Consider the following 24,361-nt stretch of genomic DNA (forward strand, 5'->3'; position numbering starts at 1 on the left):
TTAAGAATCTGAATATAACTAGACATTTCAGCAATAATTGATACTCTTAGACAAGCAGGGTTGAGGCTTGTGAGTGGACTCCAGAGAAAGGTCGAATTCCAGCAGGGCATGAGGGCACTGAAGGGCTGGTCTGATCCAGCTGTTTGCTGCACATTTATACTTGGAGATTCTGAGCTGTCCAGGTGCCACAGAACCACAGAATGGTTTAAATTCAAAGGGACCTGAAAGATCATTCAATTCCAACCCCCTGCCAAGGGCAGGAACACCTTCCACTAGAGCAGGCTGCACAGAGCCCCATCCAGCCTGGCCTTGAACACCTCCAGGGATGGGATTCTGTGTTCTCATTCAAGTAACAATTAATGAATAAAACCAATGGATAGCCAACAGTGCCAATACCGGCCAAATGCCAGCAAGAAGGTGGTTAAGGTGCCCTGAGAAATGAGCCCGTGGAGCATCACCTGTGAGCTCTGTGCAGAGGAGCCTCCCCAGGGACACAGCTCCTCTCCCCACAGGAGCGTGGGGGCCCTGCATGGGTTCCTGAGACTCCTCAAGTAGGAGGATGGGTGGCAAAAATAGCACAGCATGAAAGGCAGATTAAAGCAATTAAGTATTTCTAGAAACCACAGAGCAGTTATGGTTCTGTAGCCCTGAACAGACCACAGAATGCCTGCCAGCCTTTACTGTCACTGCTCAGGAGCTCAGTGACATCCAAATACTTAAAAATGCAGCACAAAACAACTCCCCACGTACCACAAAACAGAATTATTCTCCACTTTCACACTACCAAGCTAGGACAATATTATTCAAAGCTACCCACCAGCAGTGCCCCAGAAAACATAACACAGAATTTAAATTTCCAAAATGCAGCTCTGTGATGATGTGTTAGAGGAGCTCTACTCCTGGAAGGGATGATGAAGACCTGCAGCAGTGCTCTGCTCACTTTAGGTTCACAAAAGGAGATCCAAGCTCTGCCCCAAGAACCATGGCAAAACCATGCACAGGAAATCCGCCTCTCACAGGGAAAGCAGGGAATGGGAGAAGCTGGCTGTTAAATTTCAGATGCTTTGCAAAACACTCCAGGAGGCTGAAAAAAACCAGCCTGAGAAGCAACTGGTGTGGATTACCTGGTAGAGACTGAGCAGACCAGCACTGCTGGCTTTCCATCAGAACCTCCTGGCCAAGTTCTCCTCCCAACCCAAACTCCAGGGTTATTTCAGATCCAGATTGTTTGTCTCTTTTCTGCTCATACTGGAAACTCTCTTCACTACCACTGGCAATGACTCAGAAAGCTGCACTTTTTAAGAATTCTATTCTAGAAGGAAGAGGTGACCCCAGATGACATCACCTGGTGTGTCATGGACCACCCAAAGCCCTTCTGGGCCAGCACAGAGCTGCCCATGAATTGTAGTCACCTCTAGAACATCCAATTTGAACATGCAATCAGACTTGCTGAAGGCAGAGGCAAAAACTTATCCAAAAACAACACCCCAGAATGGTGAGCTCTGTATATCTGATATTTCAGCATATATTCCACTGAACACGATTTAATCTCATGATGGTCCAGCCCTGAGAAGCTTCACCCAAGTCCACAGGCAATGCCCAGAAGCCTCAAGAGCTTTCCAGCAACCCCTGGAACCAGCCTATGAGACATTCCACACAACACAGCAGTAGTCTCCAAAATTAATACAAACCCGGAACATTGCAGGTTTCCAGTCAAACACTATCGTGTATTTTTTTTTAATTAGGTTTTCTACTTTAGCTCTTTCATTCAAACTGGAATTTCATAGTGCATATGCACATTTATTAACTATTCTAATCAGGACTAAAAATACTCCAGAAAAGAAACCTCTTCTCAGGAACACCCCATAAACTTGAGGGGTGAAGGGCTGCACATCAAGAAAAACACACACAATTGTTATATTAGAGGGTTGGTTTCTGATCAGAAAGTAGTCTCATAGTCTTATTTTCTTTAATAAATTCAAAGCACAGCTGCAATAATTCTACCACATACCATGGAGAAATTGATTTAGCAATCTGAACATAAATTAAGCAATGTTTTTGATTCAGTAAACTTGTTCCTATGTAGATCAGAACAAGTATTAGTGAAGGTCAGTGACCCATACCCACGTATTTGCTTTGATGAGGTTCACAGGAATTTTCCATCAGAGCAGACTTCAAAATTATTTGACCTGCAAATTAACATTTTACTCATTTTTAAAGCAGTTTTAGTGACTTGCTAGGAGCATTTCTAGTTGTGATTTAATATTTTTAATGCATGTTAATGGATCTATGTATTAATCAAACCATAAAATTTGGAACCTAACAAACTTCTCACGGATAAGGAGCTCCAAATCGAACAAAGCCCTATAATGCTAGAAAAGGATTTCAGTGACTAGAAAGGTATTATGGATAAAGTATTTTCTGAAAGAGAAAGTAACTGCTGTTTACTCTGAAAAGGTGATTATTTCAGTTTCCCTGACCTATCTGAAAGTTATGCTCAGAGCATTCAGATTAATTTTGGTGTTTGGTGCCACACTGTATAAACACTATTTCTTGTGGAAACAAGTTTTCTGTACAGATACTTTTTTCAAAAATCTAATTTATAACTTACATTTCTTGAATCTATTTTAACTGCATTCTTTGTACATTCATGATTTTAATATTCACATTTGTTAAATTCTGTGCAAACCTGAGCAAATACATTCTTAGCTGAGATCCTTCCACCTCAAGCAAGATCAAGTAATTGGTACAATATCATTATGGTCTTTAGAGAAAGATCATATGAATTAATGTCTTTCAATTAATATAATAATTCTATTATTTATGTTAAAGTAAATTGAGTAACGAATTTAATTCCTCAGAGCAACTTTCTTAAAAATTCTTTACTAATGTGCATTAGTAAAGAATGAGACTTTTTTTACCTGCACAAGCATGCAAAATATTTAATATTTTTTTAATAAAAAAGGAAAATTGAGCAGAGATTCTGCAAGAACAGGTTAAACAAAGTGCCAGTGTACTACCTAACCCTACACAGCAGCAAAATAACAGTGGAGGTGTGGAAGGGAGCTGTTGTTCACTTTCACAGAGCAGAGGCTGGAAACCTCAAGGACAAAATACACCTGAAACAGACCTCACAGCTGTAGAACATCCAACACCACTGAAATTACTTTTGAGCCCTGCTAAGCAGCAAAAAGCACTTTCTTAATTGGCTTAAACTATAATGCAGATAACTGGGTATTTGTAGAGAGAGTGTGACTGGGAGAAATGGGATCCTCCAACTACAACCAAATCCCGAGGTTTAAATAGATCCAATTGCAACATGAATCCATCAAGGGCTTATCATTAGCCTGGCACTGACTGATGTGTCTGCCAGCACATAAGTGTTCAAGGCAATGGCAGCTAAAAAATAGCCAAGTGTCCTTTTCCTGTCCTTCTGCACCACCTCTCACTTTCAGACATTTGAGCAACCATTTAGGGAACATACAGGAACTAATTAAATAGCTAAAATTGTTTCAGCATTCATTCATCATTTACAGCTCAACAAAGTCACAGTTCCAGATTTTTGTGGCTTTTATTCACACGTCTCAGCCTGAGACTTGTGACAATCAGAGCATACATCTGTGCCACAAGCAGTGCTGAGCTCTGGCTCAGAAATCCAGAGTCCTGCTGGGACAGGGACTGCTCCACGCACAGCCCTGTGACAGCAGCCAGCACTGTCCCCTTCAGCACTGGGAACAGGCTCAGCTGCTTCTGCACTCCCCGAGGGCAGCGCTGAGGCCCGAGGAGGCACTGCTGTCCTGCCCCAGCAAGATGGGCCCTGGGGTGGAAGAGATTCCTGCTCATTACAGTCACTGTTCCCTGCTCCCTTTCCCATTCCTCTGTGCTTCACAAAGGTGTCACATCAGGAAGCCTGGAGGAAAACACTTTGGGCAGGAATTTTGCTGATTCTCTCAGAACCACCTATGGCTCAGCTTTCCTTCAAAAGAGCCTTTTTTTAGGTTTCACCTAAATGTCCACTGACCCAAGCGAACAGCCAGGACAGTTTTCTTGTTAAATTTAGCTTCACTGATGTCAGCAGCCCCAGGACACAGCACACTGTAAAGTCTTTGGGGCAAAGACAGCACTTCCACAGCAGCCAGATGCACAATTTCACTTCCAGATGATGTCAATATACCCAATAAGTGTAAGAGTTTCTATTTACTGACCTCCTCAGAAGGTGTTTAATACAAATACACTCCGATAAGCCCACACTTGTTTTCTGTTTGCAATATGGAGAGCCTGCCCACAGCCCAAGAACAGAAACCCAAGAGCTGCAGCAGCAGCAAGGGTACAGTACCTCTTGATGCAACCTCCCCACATCTGAATACAGGCTCCTGCTCTGGTCCACATCCATCCATCCCCTTGTGACCAGTGGGAAAACCCCCAGCAGTACAAGAGAGCACCAAAAGCTCCTTGGTGGCATCATTTCAAGTCTGTTAAAAAAAACAAAAAAAAGGAACAGTTACAGAACATTCATCTTACAACAAAACCCAGCTCAGGTTTGGTAACACAGAAGCTTCAGATGACAGTGTCCATCCACACTCAGTGCCTACAGAGCTCTACAGTCTCCAGTGTACTGGCAATGAATCCCCATAATGTAGTTGTTTTACCCCAAAACTCTTCCTCAGGGCATGCCGTTCCCAGCCTGCTGCCACACAGCACGTGCAGAACCAGAGTCCTGGGATTTCTGTAACTACTGTGGCCAAAAGCAAACTACAGCAAAACCTGGTCTTGTGGTACTGCAGAAGCCAAAGGGTGAATTTCATCCCTTCTCCAGAGCCCCCAGCAGCACAGGGTCACTCACAGGCAGGGACTCACACCTGCACCCTCAGCAGATTTCAGGAAAATGCCAGACACACACCTTTGCTTCTCTGACTGCTGGAGGCTCCCAGCAATGTGGCAGAAAATAATATCATTATTCCCCTCAGACTCAGAGGGGGACACTGCCTTGAGCAGACACAGTCACTGGCAGCCCCCTTGGCTATGATCAGGTGTGCAGGGTGAGCCAGGGCTGACACCAGCACACAGGGACAGTCATCATCCTCCCAATGAGGATACCTGCCCAGATGGTCACCAAACACACCCAAACTTGAAAGACACAAAATAAATCCTGTGCTGAAGAGGGCCGATGTGTTTCTCCAGCCATGACAGAGGTGAGTCCTACCTGGGTCTGATTTCTGCACTCCAATTCCTCTGACCCAAGCAGAGACATTTCCAATCCCTCCCACACTCACTCCACTCCGGAGCAGCACCATCTCCCTGGCAAAAGCTCACCACAGCCCCACATCATCTGCGGGGAACTGGAGGGATTCTCACTACATCTGTATGCACTTTGAGCAGTGGTTCTTGTCTCGTGTAGTTTTTTAATTAATTTGGAAAGAACACCAATGCAGTTACCCAAAGTGGTGTCAGAAGGAACTCCTGTGTTTCACACACCACAACCCAGCTCAACCAGGAGCTGTACTTCCTCCATAACAGTAACACAAGATTGTGTCATTACTTTCTACAATTAAAACACCAAAGGAATATTCAGGCCTGGAACCATTTCTGAGATGGCTGAGGAAGGCTAAAATGGACCCGTTAATGAAGCATAATGACCCTTAATGAAGTGACAGCATTTCTACAGGCTGCTGCCTGGCTGGAGCCATGCACATCAACAAGGAGGGTTACCTGCTAATGGCAAAATCCAGCCAAGCTGAATTAACTCACCATGACATACCTTGTCTTGACAAGACTCATTTTACAGTGTTTTCATGTCATGGATTTGCCACAGGGTACATCCAAGCCATAGTGCATCACTCCTAATTTTGGAGCCGTGGCCATTTACACCAGCAGTGACAATCTTAGGTATTTTGTTTGCTCAGAGGCACACCATCACTAGATTGAGCACAGCAAACAGCACCCACAGAGCTCAGGCAATGCCTTTTCTTGGCACTAATGTAAACACACTGAACGAACAGCATTCGGGATGAAATCAAAATTTATTAGTCTTTCTAAATTCCAATTATGAACCTCAGATGTAATGTTACTGGGGCTACAAATAAATATTTAATAAACCAAAGTCACTACATCAATAAGAGACAAGTACATTGTCACTTTATGAATTGCTCTTGCACAGGAACATTGTTTCTCACAGGGTTTTGGGTTTGTTTTTTTTCCTGTAATAGAGGTATTTTGTGTGCTCAGTTGATTCCATCACAACAAATAACATATCAGTTCCAGAGACCTCTGAATCATATCCTGCTTGAAATTACAATCCTGGAGCAAAACAGGGAAATCACTAGTTTAACATATATTTAGTAAACAACTGACAGAAAGCATGAAGGTATTTGTATTAGGATCTGTAACACTGATAAAACTGAAAGGGCAGACTCTACCTGATAGAAACTCTGCTTGCTTTATAAATAGAATTTCTAGATCATCTTTAGTCAGTTTAGAAATTGCTTATTTTTATTGCATGCTGACAGCACACTAATTGCTCTCAGTCACAGTCAGAGGAGGACACATTAATACACATTACATATCTTAATAGCTTCAATCAAGCAACAAATACGTACCATAAATATCAACAGAGAGCTTACTCTGGAGTCACACAGCATTTTCATGTCACTTGGCATCCTAAACCAGAGCTCAGCACTGCCCTACCCTGAGCTAAAGGGAAGGCTCCTTGCAGAACCCAGTCTGCAGCTGCACCATACAATACATTGTCAGACTGCAGGCTCCAGGTTCCCTGAAGTCAACAGAAAAACTCAAATTGATTGAATAGATCCAGACCACCACTGTAAGCTCAGGCAAGTTTTACTATCCATTTCCTTTCCTCGCTCGAGGGAGGGACAGATTTGCTGGATTTGAGCTTGTAAGGAGATCACTGTCCAGAGAAATCAAAGCTTGCATATGGAAATGTCTGCATAAAACAAGCAGTTGTACTCAAAAGAAAGAATAAATATTAGCTCTTGACAAAGAATATACTGTGCAAAGCCATGAAGTTTACCTGAAGGTTGTGGTTTCCTCCTCTGAGCTAGAGCAGCTTTCCTTGCAGCTGGCACTGCTCTAGCAAGAATCACAAGTGCAGCAGCACCAGGCTATGCACTGTCATCTGAAGCAGCTCAAACACGATGGCAACAGAAAAACACCCATCCCAAGGCCAGATGTGTCTGGGCAGGCACCAACACACAGGGAGAGCCTCGAATTTCAAGCAAATGGCTGCAATGTCTCCAGTGGAAGAGCAGCAAGCAGATGCCAGCCAAAGGCAAGCACAGGTTGTAGGGTACAGGCTTGGGAGCTACTCAAGCAAAAAGGGTCACCTTGAAAAACAACAGGGACCAAGCATCTTGGCCATTTGAGTGGAGAACAGCACAAACTGTTTACAGCATTTCTGTGACAGGCAACAACCACATCCTGCAGTGATCCCACAACTTTTTCCTCCGTAACACAAAAGCTCTACAAATTCAATTATAGTGATCACAATGAGGTTAAAAAATTTGGTTTTGTTTCAGAGCTACTTAAATTGCAGCTTATTTGAGAAATTACTAGTTTGCAATAGCTTTCAATAATTTACAACAAGCTTCACATCAGAAAGAGGCTGAACTTAATTACGTGAAGTTCTGACTGTTGCTATAGCAAAAAGAAAGCATTTGGACTTAACTATTACCTCTATTCAAACTGATGCTATTAAAACCAGATAAGAATCTGGTCCTTAGCTCCTGCCATCAACCTTTCCAATTGCTCCATCCTTATCTAAACAGCGCTGCCATTGCTGGCAAAATAATTTCGACATCCATAATTTCTTGTAAAGTGCTACAGAATTACGCTACAAAATTAAGTAGAAAATTCAGTTGTTTTGGCAAGACATAATGAAACCGAATAATTATTCAGTCAGCTGTCCACAGTTAAATACTTAAAGTTTGGGTGCATTAGGAGCTCATTAGAATCAGCTTTGATGTTTAAGTACAAACCGGACTTTTCATTTGAGCAAAAGCTACTTAAAAATATTTCTTTTTATTAAATTTAGTAAGATTTCATTTCATTGAAATTCTCCAAGAGACTTCAATGCTCCGGAATAAATCTGGGGAGCATCAATCCAACAAGGATGCAGGACTATCAAGAAACTCCTGAACGGCGCAGAGATTTCGCCTCGGTTTTCAAAGCTGGCCCCACGACACGTTTCCAGACCGCTTTGTTCCGAGCTGACACCCGGAGGGATGGCACCGCATCCCTTCCCCGGGCAGCGCACGGCGGGGCACCGGGCACCGCTCCCGCGCTCGGGCCGGCCCGGGCCGCCACCGCCGGCCCCCGGCGCCACCCGGCGGCCGAGCCGGGAACCGCCGGCCCCACTCGCGACCGCGCCGGGACCCGCGCCCGAACCCGGACCCGAACCCGCGCCCACCGACGGCGGCCCCGCCGGGCGAGCACTGCGGCAGCGCGGCCCCGGAGCGGCGGCGGCGTCCGCCCCATCCCACCCCACCCCACGGGCGGCACGTCCACGGTGCGACACGCGAGGCACGGCGCAGAGGTCCCCGCTCGCAGCGCAGCCCGTCCCGCCCGCTCCGCCGCCTCCGGGCCCCGCGGCGGGCACACACACCTGTTAGCTGGCCCGGCCCGCGGGGGGAGCGCTCGGCGGCACCCAGAGACCCCCGGCCCCCGAGGAGCGGACAGCGCAGGGAAGTGGGGATGGGGACGCGGGAGGGGATGGAGATGGGGATTGCAGCGTGAGGCAGCGCGGGGCGCTCCGGCCGCACTCACCTGGGCAGGAGCCGGGGCCGGGTTCGCTCCGGTCGGGCGGGGCGGAGCGCGGCGGGGCCGGTGCGGGCAGTGCGCGGCGCGGGCCGGGCCGGCCCTATTTCTGCTCTCCGGGCCGGAGCCGCCTGACGTCAGCGCCGCATTTGCATATTCCGCCCAATCCCGGCACCTGTGCGGGCGGCGGGACCGCCCCGGGGCTGCGGGGGCAGCGGGGGCAGCGGGGCCGGGCACCGGGCACCGGGCACCGGCAGCGGGCGGGAGCACCCCGGAGCCGTGCGGGGAGCGAGGGGGCTCAGCAGCACCCGGAGCCGTGCGGGGAGCGCGGGGGTCAGGAGCACCCCGGAGCCGTGCGGGGAGCGAGGGGGCTCAGCAGCCCCCCGGAGCCGTGCGGGGAGCGAGAGGGCTCAGCAGCCCCCCGGAGCCGTGCGGGGAGCGCGGGGGTCAGGAGCACCCCGGAGCCGTGCCGGGAGCGCGGGGGTCAGGAGCACCCGGAGCCGTGCCGGGAGCGCGGGGTTCAGCAGCACCGGGTGATGCTCCTGGGGCCGGTGGTTCCGCGGGCTGCGGCTGCTGAGCCACCCCCCGTCTGATCGCCCCCCGGCAGCTCCGTGCTCGCAGAGATGCTGCGGGCCCATGCGTGCCCGGAGCTGGCGACACAGGACTGCTGTCCCCTCGCCGTGTGGCCGTCAAACAGGGGAGAAATCGTGGGACACCGGATTGTCTGCGGTGGGACGCCGTGACTTGCCACAGCAGGCACTGCACGGCATTGGGCTATGCTGGAGGTGTGCCTTCTATTCCCACGTAACCGTGTTTATAAAGAGAGGCAAACATTAAAATTAATTCACTCTCCTCTTCTTCATCTCATTAAAAAAAAAAAAAAATCAATATAATAATTTCTTATCTAGCTTTTAACAAGGACGTTTGCACGAGCAGGAGGCATGGCAGGACCACAGAACCAGAATATGTGGGTATTTGTACCAAAGACTGCAAGGAGGTTTAGGCAAACGTGATAGAGTGTTCAGAATTAGCAACAGGAGAGGAGCAGTCTAAAAGACCTGATAAAACCTGTCAAATTTTGTGTTTCTTCCTGTAAAGAATCTTAGAGCCTACAGAATTAGTTTGGATTTGCTTCAGCATGAAAAGGACAGGATCCTCCTCATGGCTAGTAGACATGGGCTACTCTGGGAAACTGAGTCTAAGTCCAGGAGAAAATGTGCTTTGTAAAAAATCATTCCACAAAATTCAGCACTAAGTTGCAGAAGCAGCTCTTTCATTACTAAATTTGGGGGATTTTATTTTATATTTTCTATTTTCTCTGCAGGAAATACCAAGTGATCAGATTGGTTCATTTTCCAGAACCTTTGTTTCTGGCCTGTTAAATCCAATACCACTAAAATATTTTCAGTGTTTGCAAATAAATGGAGCTTTTTCTCCCAAACTGTCACAAAGGCTCATAGGGATTTGTTATTTTGTGGTTACCTTCTTTAGGACGATATGAAATTGCAGATTTAAGGTTTGGATTTTAAAAAGAAATCACAAATGCAATTTAAAAAATGGAATATCCACAATGAATTGTGCCCAGGCAACATAAGAGAGGTCTTTGCAGAGTGTCCTGGAAGAAATGAGTCTGTATTTCATAGGTGCCCTATAGGTTTAAGAGATCTGAGGTTTTAAAAAAATAACACTGAAATCTAATCAGCAACAAATAGGGTATCTCTGGTGAGATCTTTTTTTCTTTCCCGAGAGAAAAAAAATTGGAAATAATATCAGTGCAGACAATTCTTCCCCATTTCCTGAAGGGAAGGAAGAAAAGTCTCTCCACTTACCAGCATCATTTTTTCTATGAAAATATGTCTGTGCTGTCAATTTGAAGTATTTACTAATCTCTCTGTATCTCTTCAAGTCGGACATAAATACAAGATGCATTAGTAGACATCTGAAGTATCTGCACAGCCTGTGCTTATTTATATCCACACATGCTGGAGGATACAGAGTTCCTTCCCCACCAGCAGCTTGCCTGGGTGATATTTGCCACCTCACTTTCGTAGCAGGAGGAACATTTTGCTCATTTTACATCATCTGGTGCGGTTTTCAACGCACGGGCTGGGGCTGCTGTGTTTCTCAAGAGGCTGGCAGAGTGAGCTGTGGGCAGTGCCACGAGCCTGCCAGGACCTCCCCGTGCCATCAGCTGTGTACCCCCAGTGAGGGGCTGTGGGGTCCTGTCGCCCTGATCTTTAAAGATTTTCTAAGCCTTCGGACTTTTACATTCTTGTAACAAACTTTCTCACACACTTTCTGTAAATAACTTATTGTCTTGCATTCTTTTATGGAGGAGGAGAAATTTGATGGACTCTTGGTTTGTCTGGTGTCATTGGAGAGGCGGCACTGTCAACCTCCAATCCACTGTCACTTTTGAAATCTATAAATGTTGGAGTCAGAAAATAAACTTCCCTTTTCTTCACCTTGAGAGTGTAGTTTCGTGTCCTATAGTAACAGGGTCCCTCCCTGGAGCTCTTGGGGCTCACCACCTGCTTGTGAACCTCTAAATAAGCACCCTGAGCATCCCAGCAGTTAACAAGGAATAAATTTGCCCTGCACAGTGTTGGACAACTTAGCCCAACAAGGTCTGCTCTTCCATCAGCTCCCAGGTGCTGAGGGTGTCCATGTTCCCAAGCCAGATGTCCCTTTGCCACCACTGACAGAGGTAGGTACCTACAAGCATTTTTAGTGCCTCCTCTCACACATTTGGGTCCACATTTGGGTGCATTTCTCCAGTATTCTGGTTCAAAATCTTTTGGTGTTTCCAACCTTTTCCAAGTCTTGTCTATAAAAAGCAGATGGAGGCACTCCTCATCACATCCTCAACTCTAGCTCCATACCCCACTTCTGCAAACACTTTCAGTCTGTCCTGAGACCTTTAACAGCCCTGTGGAAGGGTGTCTGCATCCCAAGAGGTGTTTTTGAACAGATGCTGAGGGAGCTTTTCAAGGAGGGAGTCAGCTGTCTCCCTACCCTGGTACACCCACCTTTGTGAAGCTGAGCAAAGCAAAAAGCTTTCTTCGAGACCTGGAGAAATAAACTCAGCAGGCTGGCAATGAAAAGGTGATAAATTCCTCATCTTCAGGGCTGGATGAGTTTGAAGCAAAATAATTGTTGCTTTCTTTAGAACTGGGAATTGAAGAGACCCAAAAAAAACAATGATTGTACTTAAAAAGAAAAGAAGAAATGGATGGTTTTAAAGACAGACTTGAGCACCCAAAAAATCTTAGGCAGAGAAGAGGAAGAAATAAGCTTTTTTTTTTTTTCATCAAAATGCAGGATAACCTGTTCATTGTAATGGCATCTAAAGCATCACCCATTCCTTTTGTTTAAAAAAATAGATATTAGAACCAGAAAACTCTGAAAGTTTAGAGGATTGAAGCTGCAAGAGACAATAGATTAATATGATGTGGGCAAATTTGAGGACTGTGAAGAAGGAGAGACTTGTACCAGTCCCAGCCTTGTGTACTTCAGTGAGAGGAGCTGGAAATGTGCAACTTCTTGTTAGCTTTAACTGATGGGACTTGATGAGGAATTTGATGAGGAATTTTAAACAGATTGGAGAGGCACAGCTCTGTGTCACTGAAGATATGATCCCATTTTAGGGTGACCATGACAGTTGGTTTAAGGAAAATAGTTTTAAAGAACAGATGATCATGTCTTACACAGCTTTTCTTTCTTAATTTACAAAAAACCTGCACAACAGAGCAATGCAAATAGCCAAGGCTCCCTGAACTATACCAGCAAAGGAATTGCTTGTAACCAAACTTGTAACCATGTCAGCCATTTGAAGTACTTCCAAACTCTAGCAATAATGTTGAGAAAAAGAGAAGAAGGCTTCCTCTGTGAAAATTCAAACCTTTAACATCAGCGCATCACCCACCTGCCTCACTTGTCCAGTCTTGCTGGCTAAATGCAGTAACTAATAATGATATTTCAAAAGAACATTGTATTCACTGGGAACAAGAAGCTGAGGAGGTAATAGGACAACAAGATTCATGCTCATCACTTGGAGTTATTTGAACCAAGAGCCTAAATCAGACCTGATTAAGATCGGAACTCAAAACAAGATTAAATCAAAACTAGAGATATTAAACAAATACAAATGTGACAAGAGTCATGATTCAATTATTAGAAGTCCATCTTTTAATTACTCATTAAGATGACAGTGTGTATCTTTGCCTATGTACATTTAGCAAAGCCTTTTCACTTTGACAGTGCATAAAATTATCCCTGCCAACTGTATTTCTCTTACTTTTTATGTCAACTCTAGAGTTACCAGTTTTTCATTATCATCTTGCTCACAAATTAACAAGGAGAACAAATTTAATAGCAGCCTCAAACCTTTAGAGATTATGTCAGCCTTGTGTATCTGTGCCAGTTAAATTACCATTTATTTCTGCTTAAATTTAATCTGGTCATCTTCATACAAACACACACATATTCAGAGCCTGCTCTAGGGGTGCAGCAAGCGCAAAATGAGGGGCTGCTCTGAAAAGCTGACATGGAGCTTGGACTTGAACTTTTCTAATCACATCACCCTGTTAAAGATGCAGCAAATGGAGAGGACCAAGGTCAAGAGCTTCAAACACACAAGAGGATTCTCTGGGTGCTGCTCTCCCACATCATTACAAGCTGGAATATCTGTGGACAAATGTCTGCAGCAGTGGAATGTTCTGTGGGTGGTCAAAATGGGTTGCGGCACAGATCTAGGCAAGTGGTGACCCATCCTCTATCTTTGTTGTGTTTTCCTAAATGTTTGGTGGGTGTTCTGTTGCAGTGCTTCATCCCTGCCCTCATAGCTATAAGTCCAAAATACAAAAAATTGTAATATTTTGTTGTAAAAGAAGTTTCATACAGAAGGAAATACGAAGGGTAGAAACAGTGGTTTGATTCATTTCACAGCTGTAGTCTTTTTTGATTTGTTTGTAATTTTCTACGCTACTGCTTCCAATTTGATAGTGTCTGGGCATCGGATGACAAAGGGAATGGGATAACAGATGATGAGCTCAAAATACTGAAAACACCATCACACTTACCTTTATGTGTACCACAATCAATATGTCTCTTTGAGGAAGGAACCATCAGCCACTGGGCAAAGTTTGGAATATAAAATGCCACAGGAACTCAAGGCACATTTCTTATTTCTTGGGAGTTGTCAGAGCAGATGGCTTGTTGCTGTGTAGGGAACATGTGTATGTTCAAATAAATAGCCCCAGAGACCTGAATTCAAATTGCTGTGGCAATTTTCAGCAGCTCCCTCCCTCTCCATTGTCCTGGGAGCCACAGGCACATGAACAAATATAGGGTTAATGGAGGGACCAGTGGGAACAGGTCCTGTGGCCATTGATCCAACTTGTGGCTTTGGGAATGGCACCAATTTTCCTCTTTTTTTTCCTCATCTCTGAATATTTTGTTGGTCTCTTCTCCCAAATATCATCAAAAGCAGCGAGCAGCATTCATCTGAAAACAAGAAGGGACTTTGAACCATGAACATGGATAATAAGGTGTTTAGCTTTTTCCCAAGCTCGTTGGCTATTTGCAAATACAGTGAAGTCACAGGCAAGTCCTGGTGCATATTCTAGAGCATTTGGTGATCTTTCTTTCAAGCTTGTTTTCAAGAAGAAGTTTAAAGCAAGGAGCTCTAGAGGTAGAGAGAGACACAGGACTCCTAATCCATGTCATCATACTCCCTGTGTCAGAGAGAAAGAGGCAGATGGATGAAACAGGTGAAGATAAAAGAATAAGCAAAAGAAAAAAACAGCAAGAAACATGAGCCTGCTTTATCTGAAACAGTGGAAAAAGCTTTCTAAAGCATCTTCACATTTTATCTCATTGAATAGGTTTTACTTTGCACCCATGCATATCTGTGCTGTGTGTCAGGATCTGGAAATGCATATGAGCAAGGGTGAATTGTCTGCAGATTCCTAAAATTGCCTTTATAGACAGATGGCCAGAAAGCAGCTGGGAGGGAGAGTACAAGCAAGGAGGCTGTCGTTCTTCAAGAAAAATTAAGAAATTAAGCTGCACCATCAGTGCTAAGAAAGACAAACCCCTACAAAGCATGAGCCAGGCTCAGTTAAAACAGCAATTAAATGATTTAGAACAAGTCTGTGATCATTTACAATTTTTAAAGGTGAAAGGTGTGATTTTGGTAATGCCTTAAAATTAAAAGGCCAGCCACTCCATCTTTAAAACGATGGTTTCTCTCCTGAAAGACTTATCTCATTGTCAGTCCATTAGCAGCCAGCCAGAACCCATCCTTACAAAAATAATTGGCTATTGATATATGGTAATACTGAAAAGTTATTCTTATTTTTGTTCCTTGCTACAGAAAGATGTCCTCTCCAGCCTACACTTTGAATCATTATAAATGCTACTGTGAAAGACTAAAAACACTGTTCTGAGATAGATTAGGATCCAGTTCACAAATAAATATATTTTAGTACTGAGAGAAGAAGCAAATGTTACTGGTACTGAGTGTTTTATACACAGTAGAGACCACTTAGGCTAAAATATTCCCCTCGTGTTAAAGTAGTGTTGCTGGCCATGCAGAGTCCCCTCTACATGACAGGCTCCTGGGCAGGGTTTATACCTGCTGTGCTCAGGTGAAGATTTGGCTCTGAACCACAATAGCAACCCCTCTGCTTCCCATGAAATGGGGTAAAAAAGATGGTTTACCTTGAAAAAGGGTTGTTTACCTCAAAAAAGGATGGTGTCCTATGATGGTGTTCACAGGGGTCTGAGGATGAGGGAAGAGACGAGGATCTGACTCCATGTTTCAGAAGTGATTTACTATTTATTATATATATCATAAAATATATTTATTTTATATTTAAATATTATTTATTATATATAATAAAATAATAAATTATTATTTATTATTATTTATTATTTTATAATATATATTATATTAAAACTATACTAAAAGAATAGAAGAAAGGATTTCATCAGAAGACTAGCTAAGAATAGAAAAAGAAAGAATGATAACAAAGGCCCAGCTGTCTCAGACAGAGAGTCCAAGACAACTGGGCTGTGATTGGGCATTAATTAGAAACAACCGCATGAGACCAATCACAGATGCACCTGTTGCATTCCACAGCAGCAGATAACCATTGTTTACATTTTGTTCCTGAGGCCTCTCAGCTTCTCAGGAGGAAAAATCCTAAGGAAAGGATTTTCATAAAATGTGTCTGTGACAGTTTCCCAGAGACAGGCAGGGCCCACTGTTCTCTGCAGCGACCAAGGTACCAAATTCCCCTTGGCCCAAGAAAGGGTTGCATCCTGTGCACTGCTGCAGTGCCTGGATCCTGGAGGATCTGGAATGCTGGGAACAGCAAAACACCTCCACCAGCACCCACTGTGCCCTGTATAATTTGTGCCCAGGCTGGGAAGTTGGCACTGAGGCTCTAAAGCCGCGAGGAGCTGGTGGCAGATGCTGCACTTTCAGCTAAGCACCCCTCTAGAAGAGCTAATAAAACCAGAGGACATTAGGCTTCAGAATGCCATATTTTAAAGATAAAACCTCTCTGGTTGGAATTGTACTAAGATTTTTACTTTCTTGTGGACAGTTATTTGGCTACTCTGAAGCACAATCTCGAGCTGAAGTGAGACAATGGGTTATAAATCTCTGGCTGGGACGGAATGCAAGGGAGAAGAGAGGAAGTGGGGAAATAATCAAGCATGACAGAGAATATTTGGGACCATAGTTTGAGCCAGTAGTCAAAATTCCTCATGCTTAAGGCTCAAGCACACACCAATGAGAAAGTAAGGTGTTAAACAGCTTCAACAAATCTGTCTTGGGGCCATGTATAGAAAACTGATTTTTGGTTGTTTTGGCCTGTATATGGCAACTCATTTGTGGCAGTTTTTGATAAAATATTTTAAGGGGTAAAAAATGAGTTTTAGATTTGTTTCAGCTGCTTATGGAATTATTTTTTCCTTATGTATTTTTCATGTTTGGCCAAAATTCTACTGTAACTCTTCCAACACAAACATATCACTTTCAGTAGCTGCTACACTGAGTCTCTGTTATCCATTTAGCAACAGCCTCTGCTGCAATAAAAGAAAATGTATTTTTTCTCTTGTCTCCTGTTGTTCAGAATTACACTTGGATATTACATTGTCAATGTTTAGTATTATATCATTTCCCTGACAATTCATCGTAATCAAATCTTCCACAAAGTCAATAGCAATGACATTTTTATAAGGCATTGTCTCCCTCAAACTATTAGGTGATTTCAGATCTTTGAATTTTCTGATGTGAGAGTAATAGTGACCTGGAAGAAAGCATAAAATCTGGGAAAGTGATTCAAGCAGCCATGTCATCACTCAGCAGCCAAACCTATGGGTCAGAGCTCTCACTAGTTCAGACAGGTCACTCAATCATATGAATGACTTTTATTTTCTCTAGAAAACAATGCAAAATAAATAAATGAGCTACCAGGCCTACTGGAACCAATAATAGTATTTCTACTGCACTTAATGGACCAGATGTTGCCTTTGCAGAGGCTTATATGATGTTACACTGGGTACATCTGTGCTGCAATGCAAATATGGCACTGCAAGTCACAGGGAGGTACTTAAGGTGGTTTAAAGGAGGCACCAGCAGCTGCAGGACTGCAGAGCAGAGAGAATGCTGGAAATCCCAGCCCAGCCCCAAGGATTTGTTTGCGCCATGAACTGGTGCGTGGCTGTGTGCTGGCACAGCCGCTGTGCCATGAGGCTGAGACCTCTCCCTTCAGCATCCTTTCAGCTGAACACAGCTTCCACCGCCTGCCTCCTATTCAGCTCCTCAGGATCAATTCCAGTTTCATGTTCTGCCTTTAGGAATGGCAGGGTCACTCTGCTGGGGGTCACTCAGGAGTGGAAGGAACCAAAATGGGAGCAAAGTCAAAACTAGGAATTAATTAACTGAAAGTTTGCACAGAGCCAATAGAACTTTTGTATGAAAGAAAATGGCACAAGTACATCTTCCTGTCTCGGTTATTTACAAATACAGATTGAAAAAATATTATAGTGAATTAAAATAAACCAAAATTCTTTGTAGTTATGCTTGCTACAGTGGAATGCCATAAAAAAGAATAAAGGTATATCTAAATAAGTTCAGCCTTTAGAGGAAAAGACTCAGGAGGGACATCACTGCTCCTGCAGCTAGAGAGGGAGGGCAGCAAGGTGAGCTAAGTGTGTCCTGTGGGCACACACTGAGTGTGCATGGCAAGGGTGCAAGATGCATGATCTGGTGGATAAAGGGAGGGAAAAGTAACCACAAGGGTGGTTAAAGACAGGAATAAGGACTCAAAGAGGTTGTAGGATCTTTCCTTCAAGGTATTTAAAACTTGAATTGATGAGTCTTTGAACAACCTGCCCTAGCAGACCCTGCCTTGAGCAGGAAGCTGGGCTGAATGACCTCCACAGGCGCCATCCACATAATTTTGTCTACAGTTCTGTTAATTTCCAAATAATTTTTGATTTTTCCCTCTGGAAAAAGAAGCATCACTTAGTGAGTATAACCAGCTAAATCCATGATTGCTTTCAGGCAATCAGATTGCGATATGCATCTTTTGATAATATTGAAAGTAACAAGTCCCCAGCTGACTTCTAACTAAAAGAGCCAAGCAGAGGCTTGGATTCTAAATCAATAGTGAAAACTGATCTACAAAGTCTATTTTTATGCCTAGAAGCAGAAGTTCTGATGAAAACACATATAGGATATTATGATGAACAGTTGCTGCTGTAGCATTAAATAAGATTAATGCATGTAAAAAGTCTCTTATTTCATTCTCACCCTCACAACAGCTCCTGAGGCAGTCTGAACTGAGATATTTCACCTACACTGTGTCTGCTCTCTTGTGGTTGTGGATGTTCTGGGTGATGCTGCTCCATGTGGCTGCCTGTGCTTCAGCAGAGATTTCCAGCACACAAACTCAACATCTGCAAGAGTTTTGTCACAGAGCTCCCTTCAGCCTGAGGTTTCTTGACTTGTCTTTAAATCATACTAGTGCTGCTGTTGAGTTCTTGAATCACTTCCACAAACTTACTGGCACAAGCTTGGTACATACATCCCTCTTCTGTGTATTTTAAAGTTACTGGAGGATCTCTCAAATCATCAGGCAGCAGCCCAAGAGATGACTTAGTTCTTCTTTCACTCACAGCACAAATCCTGCAGTCAGTGAACTCTCTACATCTGGCAGCTGATAAATAATGTACTAACCTAACTAAAAACCAGGGTGTACCAGTAGCTGTGCTTTCTGAGTTTGATTTGAGATTTGAGGGAGTGCAGTAACCTCAGTGCCACCAAGACAGCAGCAGCACAAGCCTCAATTAACTTATTGTTTCCGTAGCAAGCAGCAAAAGCAATGCTGTTTTTGAAGATGTTTCAGTTTCTCTAACCCAACAGCACCACAGAGCAGAGCATGGTCTGAAAGGGACCAGCTGCTGATGAGTGGCTTTCTCCCAAGAGTGGCTCAAACATGGTCGAAGGATGAAGTGTTGGAAGTACTTTGCAAGCACTTATCACTTGTGTATGGGTGATAGAGCTACATCTGTGTAAACCACAGGCATGAGTTTCATTGATTTGGATGGGTAATTTATTTCTGACTCCGCAAGGCAAACCCTTGGGGACCAGCAGTCAATACCAGCAGAAGTGGATTAGCACAAGAACGCATATCTTTTGGGTCAGTGGGCAGAAAAAATAGTTATTATTCCTATTAGCTCAGATTCAGGTGGAAAAAGAAAGGAAAAAGTTAGTGTCAGCTGCAGGCTCTATAAATGGTATTTCTACTTTTTCTTTGACAAATTACAAAATCTGCCACTATTATGTTTGGTGGGGGTTTTTTGTTCTTTGTTGCTTTTATTTTTTTTATAATATTGATGCATTTTAAACAGGAAGAAATAAGAGAATAGGGACAGATCTAGTCCCTGTTCTCATCTCACCTTCTTCATGCATTGTGTAACTCCCTAATGGCTGAGAACCTGCTCAAGGCTCCTCATTGTCAGTGTGTTCAGGTCTCGAGGGACAAGACCCACAACTAATATTCAAGACAATATATTCCTGTCTATGAATAACATGAAGAAATTAATCCTTTTTTTCCTTTTTTTTCTCTTGCCTCTCACATGGCCTTAATGAAGATTTTGAACCCTGTCTCCCCAGGGCAATGAGCACCATCTAATATCTTCATTTAAATATTCTCTCCCTGCCTGAAGCCCCAAACTGAAATCTGAAAATCAGGAAAATTGTTCACCCTAGGCTTACCAAGCAACCTACAAACAAGTTTCTGCAAATAACTAGAGCTTTAAACTAAAAAAGCCACAGCACAAAGAGGAAATACAGCCAATCTTAGAGGTCTTTACCTTTATAGGGATGCTGGAGTCAAGGCATGAACCTGATGAAACTTGATATAAAAAACTTTTAAAACCAGGACAAAAGCTATTTTTACAGCATTGTTCCCATGTGAAGCAGATAAAACTTTCCGCTTTCCTCCTGCCCCACTCTCCATGCTCCCAAATGTCTTTCCACCTCACACAAGAGCACAAGAGACAATGTGCCCCACTGGAAGATGTGAGCTTTGTGGGGAGCTTGTAGCTCCATGTGGAGAGCTTTTCCCCTGGGAAGGAAGGAAGAGCTCCTCATTAGCTCCTCCATTTTGCTCTCACTCACTTACAGATGTGGCAAGATTTCCAGAAGTATATCTGGCCTTGAAATATTTTGAAAATCCATGAACTTCTGTGCTCCAAGGCCTATGCTGGATGTGGTTTTGGAAATCCTGCTGGAGAGCGCATGCAGCCCTTCTCCAGCAGCACTTGATTGCTCCATGTCAGGTCACCAAATTTACTCCAAATTATTTCTAGACATTCATAATATTTTTGCATTTCCAAGAAGGCACAGAAACAGTCCAGGAAATCTGTGTGGGTGAGGCTTTGTTTCAGGCACTCTTGCCAAGAGCAGGGATGTGAATGTTTCTCCTCACATGAGCAGAAACCTCCAAGTCATTGTGCTTTTTCCGGTGAAAATAATAACAGTTACGTGCTTCAAGCATGTATGGATATCTTGTTGCAAGGTCCAACTGGCACTTTTGCTTTTTTTGGTGATAGGTTTGAGTCCTAAATTCTTATTGATAAAAACCTCCCAGTTTTTGTGGGAGTGAAAATGGATGTCTAGACCAAGATTTGGCCCTCAGTTCAACTGTCTAACTGGATTTTTTCTGTGATTCAACTTTAGGAAGCAAATGCAGACAGCTGTAATGGAGCTGGAAGGAAGTGGACAAGAATTAGAAAAACACACGATAATAAATTACCCTTTTTCTCCTGTTCTTTCAAAGATTACAAATATTTTGAGTGCCACAAATGTCACATCAACAAAAAGCTCAAACTCACCAGGTATTCAAGGTTACCCTCCCACTGGAAATGTAACAGGCATCCAGGTAGAAATGATGCTTTGTGGCCTCACAAACAGTCACTGATCCTGGTAGACAACCAGGATGCAATCAAAGTGGGAAGACCATAAAAAACTGATGTGCTGGTTGAAATTATTTATCCAAGCAACTTGATGAATACCTATAAATAAGAAATACAATAGCAGTGACTGGAGTTGGCTCAAAAATTACCCACAATTAATAAATCGACCGTTCCTGTGCACTGTGTTATTTTCCCTGACATTTTCACAAGCTACAAATCTGATAATACAATTAAATGACAAGTTCAATCACTTCTTTATTTCATGTATATGTATAATATAATATTTTATAGCTATATTACAGAAATGACTGTTTACTCACGTTGTATCTTCCCTAGCATAATTCAGAGCTTTGCTTGCCTAAGAAATTACTTGTCTGCATTTTGATTAAAAAAGCAAAACCTCATTGTTCCCGTGGCAAATGAATTCAGTCTTTAAATGAAACTCATTGTCACATCCTTTTCTCTGAAGCAAAGGCATTCAGCTTGTGGAATGGCTTTAACCTCCAGCACAGCACTTTTGTGTCTGTATCTGATCCACCCATAATTCATCCCTCCTCCAAAGCTTCGTCAGTGTTTGTGCTCTGTACTTAGTTCCCAATGAACTGGCTATAACACAGTAGTTACAGCTCCCTGGAAAATGACACACAGTAACTCTGTCAAGTTTTTTATTAGCTTGGATAGGTCTTTTATTTTAGCAATGTCTTTTATTACCTCGGATAGCTTTGAAATAGTTCTGAAGTGGATGAGTGAAGACCTGGAGATCCAATTTTATATTGGGAACCATTAATTTTTTTAACCACAACCCCTTGATTATTGATAGGCTTTTGTTCTTTACAGTCATTGAACAACACATTGTTTGAAGTGAATCAGAGCACACGAACTTTCCCAGGCACCTGCTGGAGTTCGGATGGGCCACAGCAACAAGCCAGCAGAAGTCCTCTCACTTTCAGGACGCAAGAGGCATCTGCTCTTGACCACAAGCTACTCTGATCCTTCCTGTTCCATTTTATTTCTCAAAAACAATCCTAAAAGTGATGTAGAGAAAGGAAGAACCTGTAAATCTCAACCCTTTTGCCCGTTAATTCCCAGGTACACACAAACCCAGGTCATTGGGAATGGTTCAGCATTCCTTTTCCATAACTCCATGAATCAAGGTGTACTCCATCAAAACAAATTAACAGGAATGAGGGAGTACAATGAGGATCAAGCCCTAGAAGTGGATAAACTAGAAAAAAATATTTAAACCAAACAGAATTTAATTGAAATGTCAGTGTCAAAAATGGTGTACATCCATGCCAAAATCACATGTTATTCACCCTAATCCCAATTCCCTGAGCCCAGTAACTTTTCATTTATATTCCTTCAGTTACACTTTTAGGACTTCAACACTTGTTAAATTTGAACTGATCTCATAATCGGGATTCTTGACCAGCATAAAATAAGAATGTGTCTTCAAAGAAATTTTGGAAAATGACCAAGAAATTAATTTGCTCCCTTTTTCTAACAGAGACTTCTTTACATTATCAAAGTACTTAAGTAATCTAAAGCCTTAAAATTAAAACAGATTGCAAAATTTTTGATTGCCTTTCTTCTTTACAAAAAAGTGCTGAGAATACAAAATTTCTCTAATGAACCACAACACAATTTCCTTACAAGTTCAGTTGTTCAAACAGGGTTTATTTTTAAATTCAAAATTAAAAGGCAACACGATTTAAAGTTTGAGTCCTTTCAAACTTTTAGGTCTCTAAAATCAGTCTATGACTATTACTTTATAAAGCTGAATTCTTTTGTATGAATCAGTCGTATTTATGAATCGAACAAAACTGTATTAATCAATTTTTTCTTTTTTTTTTGTATTTAGGTTCTTTCTTAGAATTCTCTTGGCATTGGGCTATGGCATGTAACATTTTCCTGTATTTTTCCTTGGATTGTTTGTATCATTTTGGCCTCCAGAGACCCACATCACAGGACAAACATTCTTGCTACTGTTAATATGACAACCAATTGCAACGATCCCCAGATTTGTCAAGCAGTGAAATAAATGGAAATCCATGTCTCTCCAAGATCTGCTTGGAAAGGGTTCAGCTTGGCAACACAACCACAACAAGAAGTCTCGTTTTGACTTGAGTGCTAAAAACCTTTTTCTGTTTCATGCTCCTGGTGTCCATATTGCAGCTGTGAGTTACAAGGTATGCAGTGAAAGAACAAGGAAATGGCTTTAAACAGAGAGAAAAGGTTCAGATTCAATCTTAGGAAGAAATTCTTCCCTGTGAGGGTGCTGGGGCCCTGACACAGGTTACCAGGGAAGCTGTGGCTGCCCCATCCTGGAAGTGTTCAAGGCCAGGTTGGATGGGGTTGGAGCACCCTGGTCTATGGAAGATGTCTTTACCCATGGCAGGGGACTGGGGATAGATAATTGTTAAAGTTCCTTCCAACCCAAAGCATTCTGTGCTTCTGTGACAGAGCAGCAGGGCCAGGAGCTGGACAGAGCACCTGCAGAAGGGTCCCAAGGATTGGGATGATTGTGGTGAATGTCCAGATGATGCCAAACATTTTCCTTTCTCAGGAGAAAATTTCAGGGTTTGGACTTCTCTGCAAACCACCTCTGATCACGACACATCCTCATGGCTTTGCATTTAATTCTTCAGATTGAGAAGTTTCCACTGTCCTCTGTTGTCAAGGTCTCCCAGACAGATTACACTTTCCTGCTAAAAAATTCATACTGTAGGGATCAGCTAAAGTTAAATATAAGGGAAACAATACATTACCCTGGGATTGGACTCATCTTTCAAACTGGCCATTTGCTGGATGAGATTTCAGAGGGTGAGTAAAGGAAGCAGAGTAAGGACTAACTGGGCATCCCAGGAGCTGCACGAGGCATGTGGGGCAGGGTGAAGGTACTCCAGGGATGTCTCTTCCTCTGCTGCATCTTAGGGGAGAGAAGGGCAGACTGCTTTGGAAAAGTTACTGGTTTTAACCAAATGCCCTCTAAAATAAGTCTGGAAGCAAATTATAAAATGTGGGGGAAAGGCCATGGATGGGAAAGTTTCCATAGTTTTTTTTTAAAAGACACACTATATATGAGTTGCAA

The 24,361-nt window shown here is 43.2% G+C and overlaps 1 protein-coding gene across 4 annotated transcripts in view; it reads right to left on the reverse strand.

Moving 5' to 3' along the window:
- FSTL4 (follistatin like 4) overlaps window positions 1-24,361 on the reverse strand; it is a 301,128-nt gene that overhangs the window by 199,345 nt on the left and 77,422 nt on the right. For 2 of the 4 annotated variants that reach the window (XM_063168677.1, XM_063168673.1), the window contains exons 2-3: window positions 21,190-21,369; window positions 4,337-4,472 (exon numbers count right to left, since the gene is read on the reverse strand). In XM_063168677.1, the coding sequence (XP_063024747.1) occupies window positions 4,337-4,465 (129 nt within the window). In that variant the 5' untranslated portion in view covers window positions 4,466-4,472; window positions 21,190-21,369. Of the gene's footprint in view, window positions 1-4,336; window positions 4,473-8,781; window positions 8,852-21,189; window positions 21,370-24,361 lie in introns of those variants that run through there. The other 2 variants (XM_063168674.1, XM_063168676.1) reach the window with 2 other exon arrangements.

The sequence above is a fragment of the Melospiza melodia genome, chromosome 14, assembly GCF_035770615.1.
Source record: "Melospiza melodia melodia isolate bMelMel2 chromosome 14, bMelMel2.pri, whole genome shotgun sequence".
NCBI lineage: Eukaryota > Metazoa > Chordata > Aves > Passeriformes > Passerellidae > Melospiza > Melospiza melodia.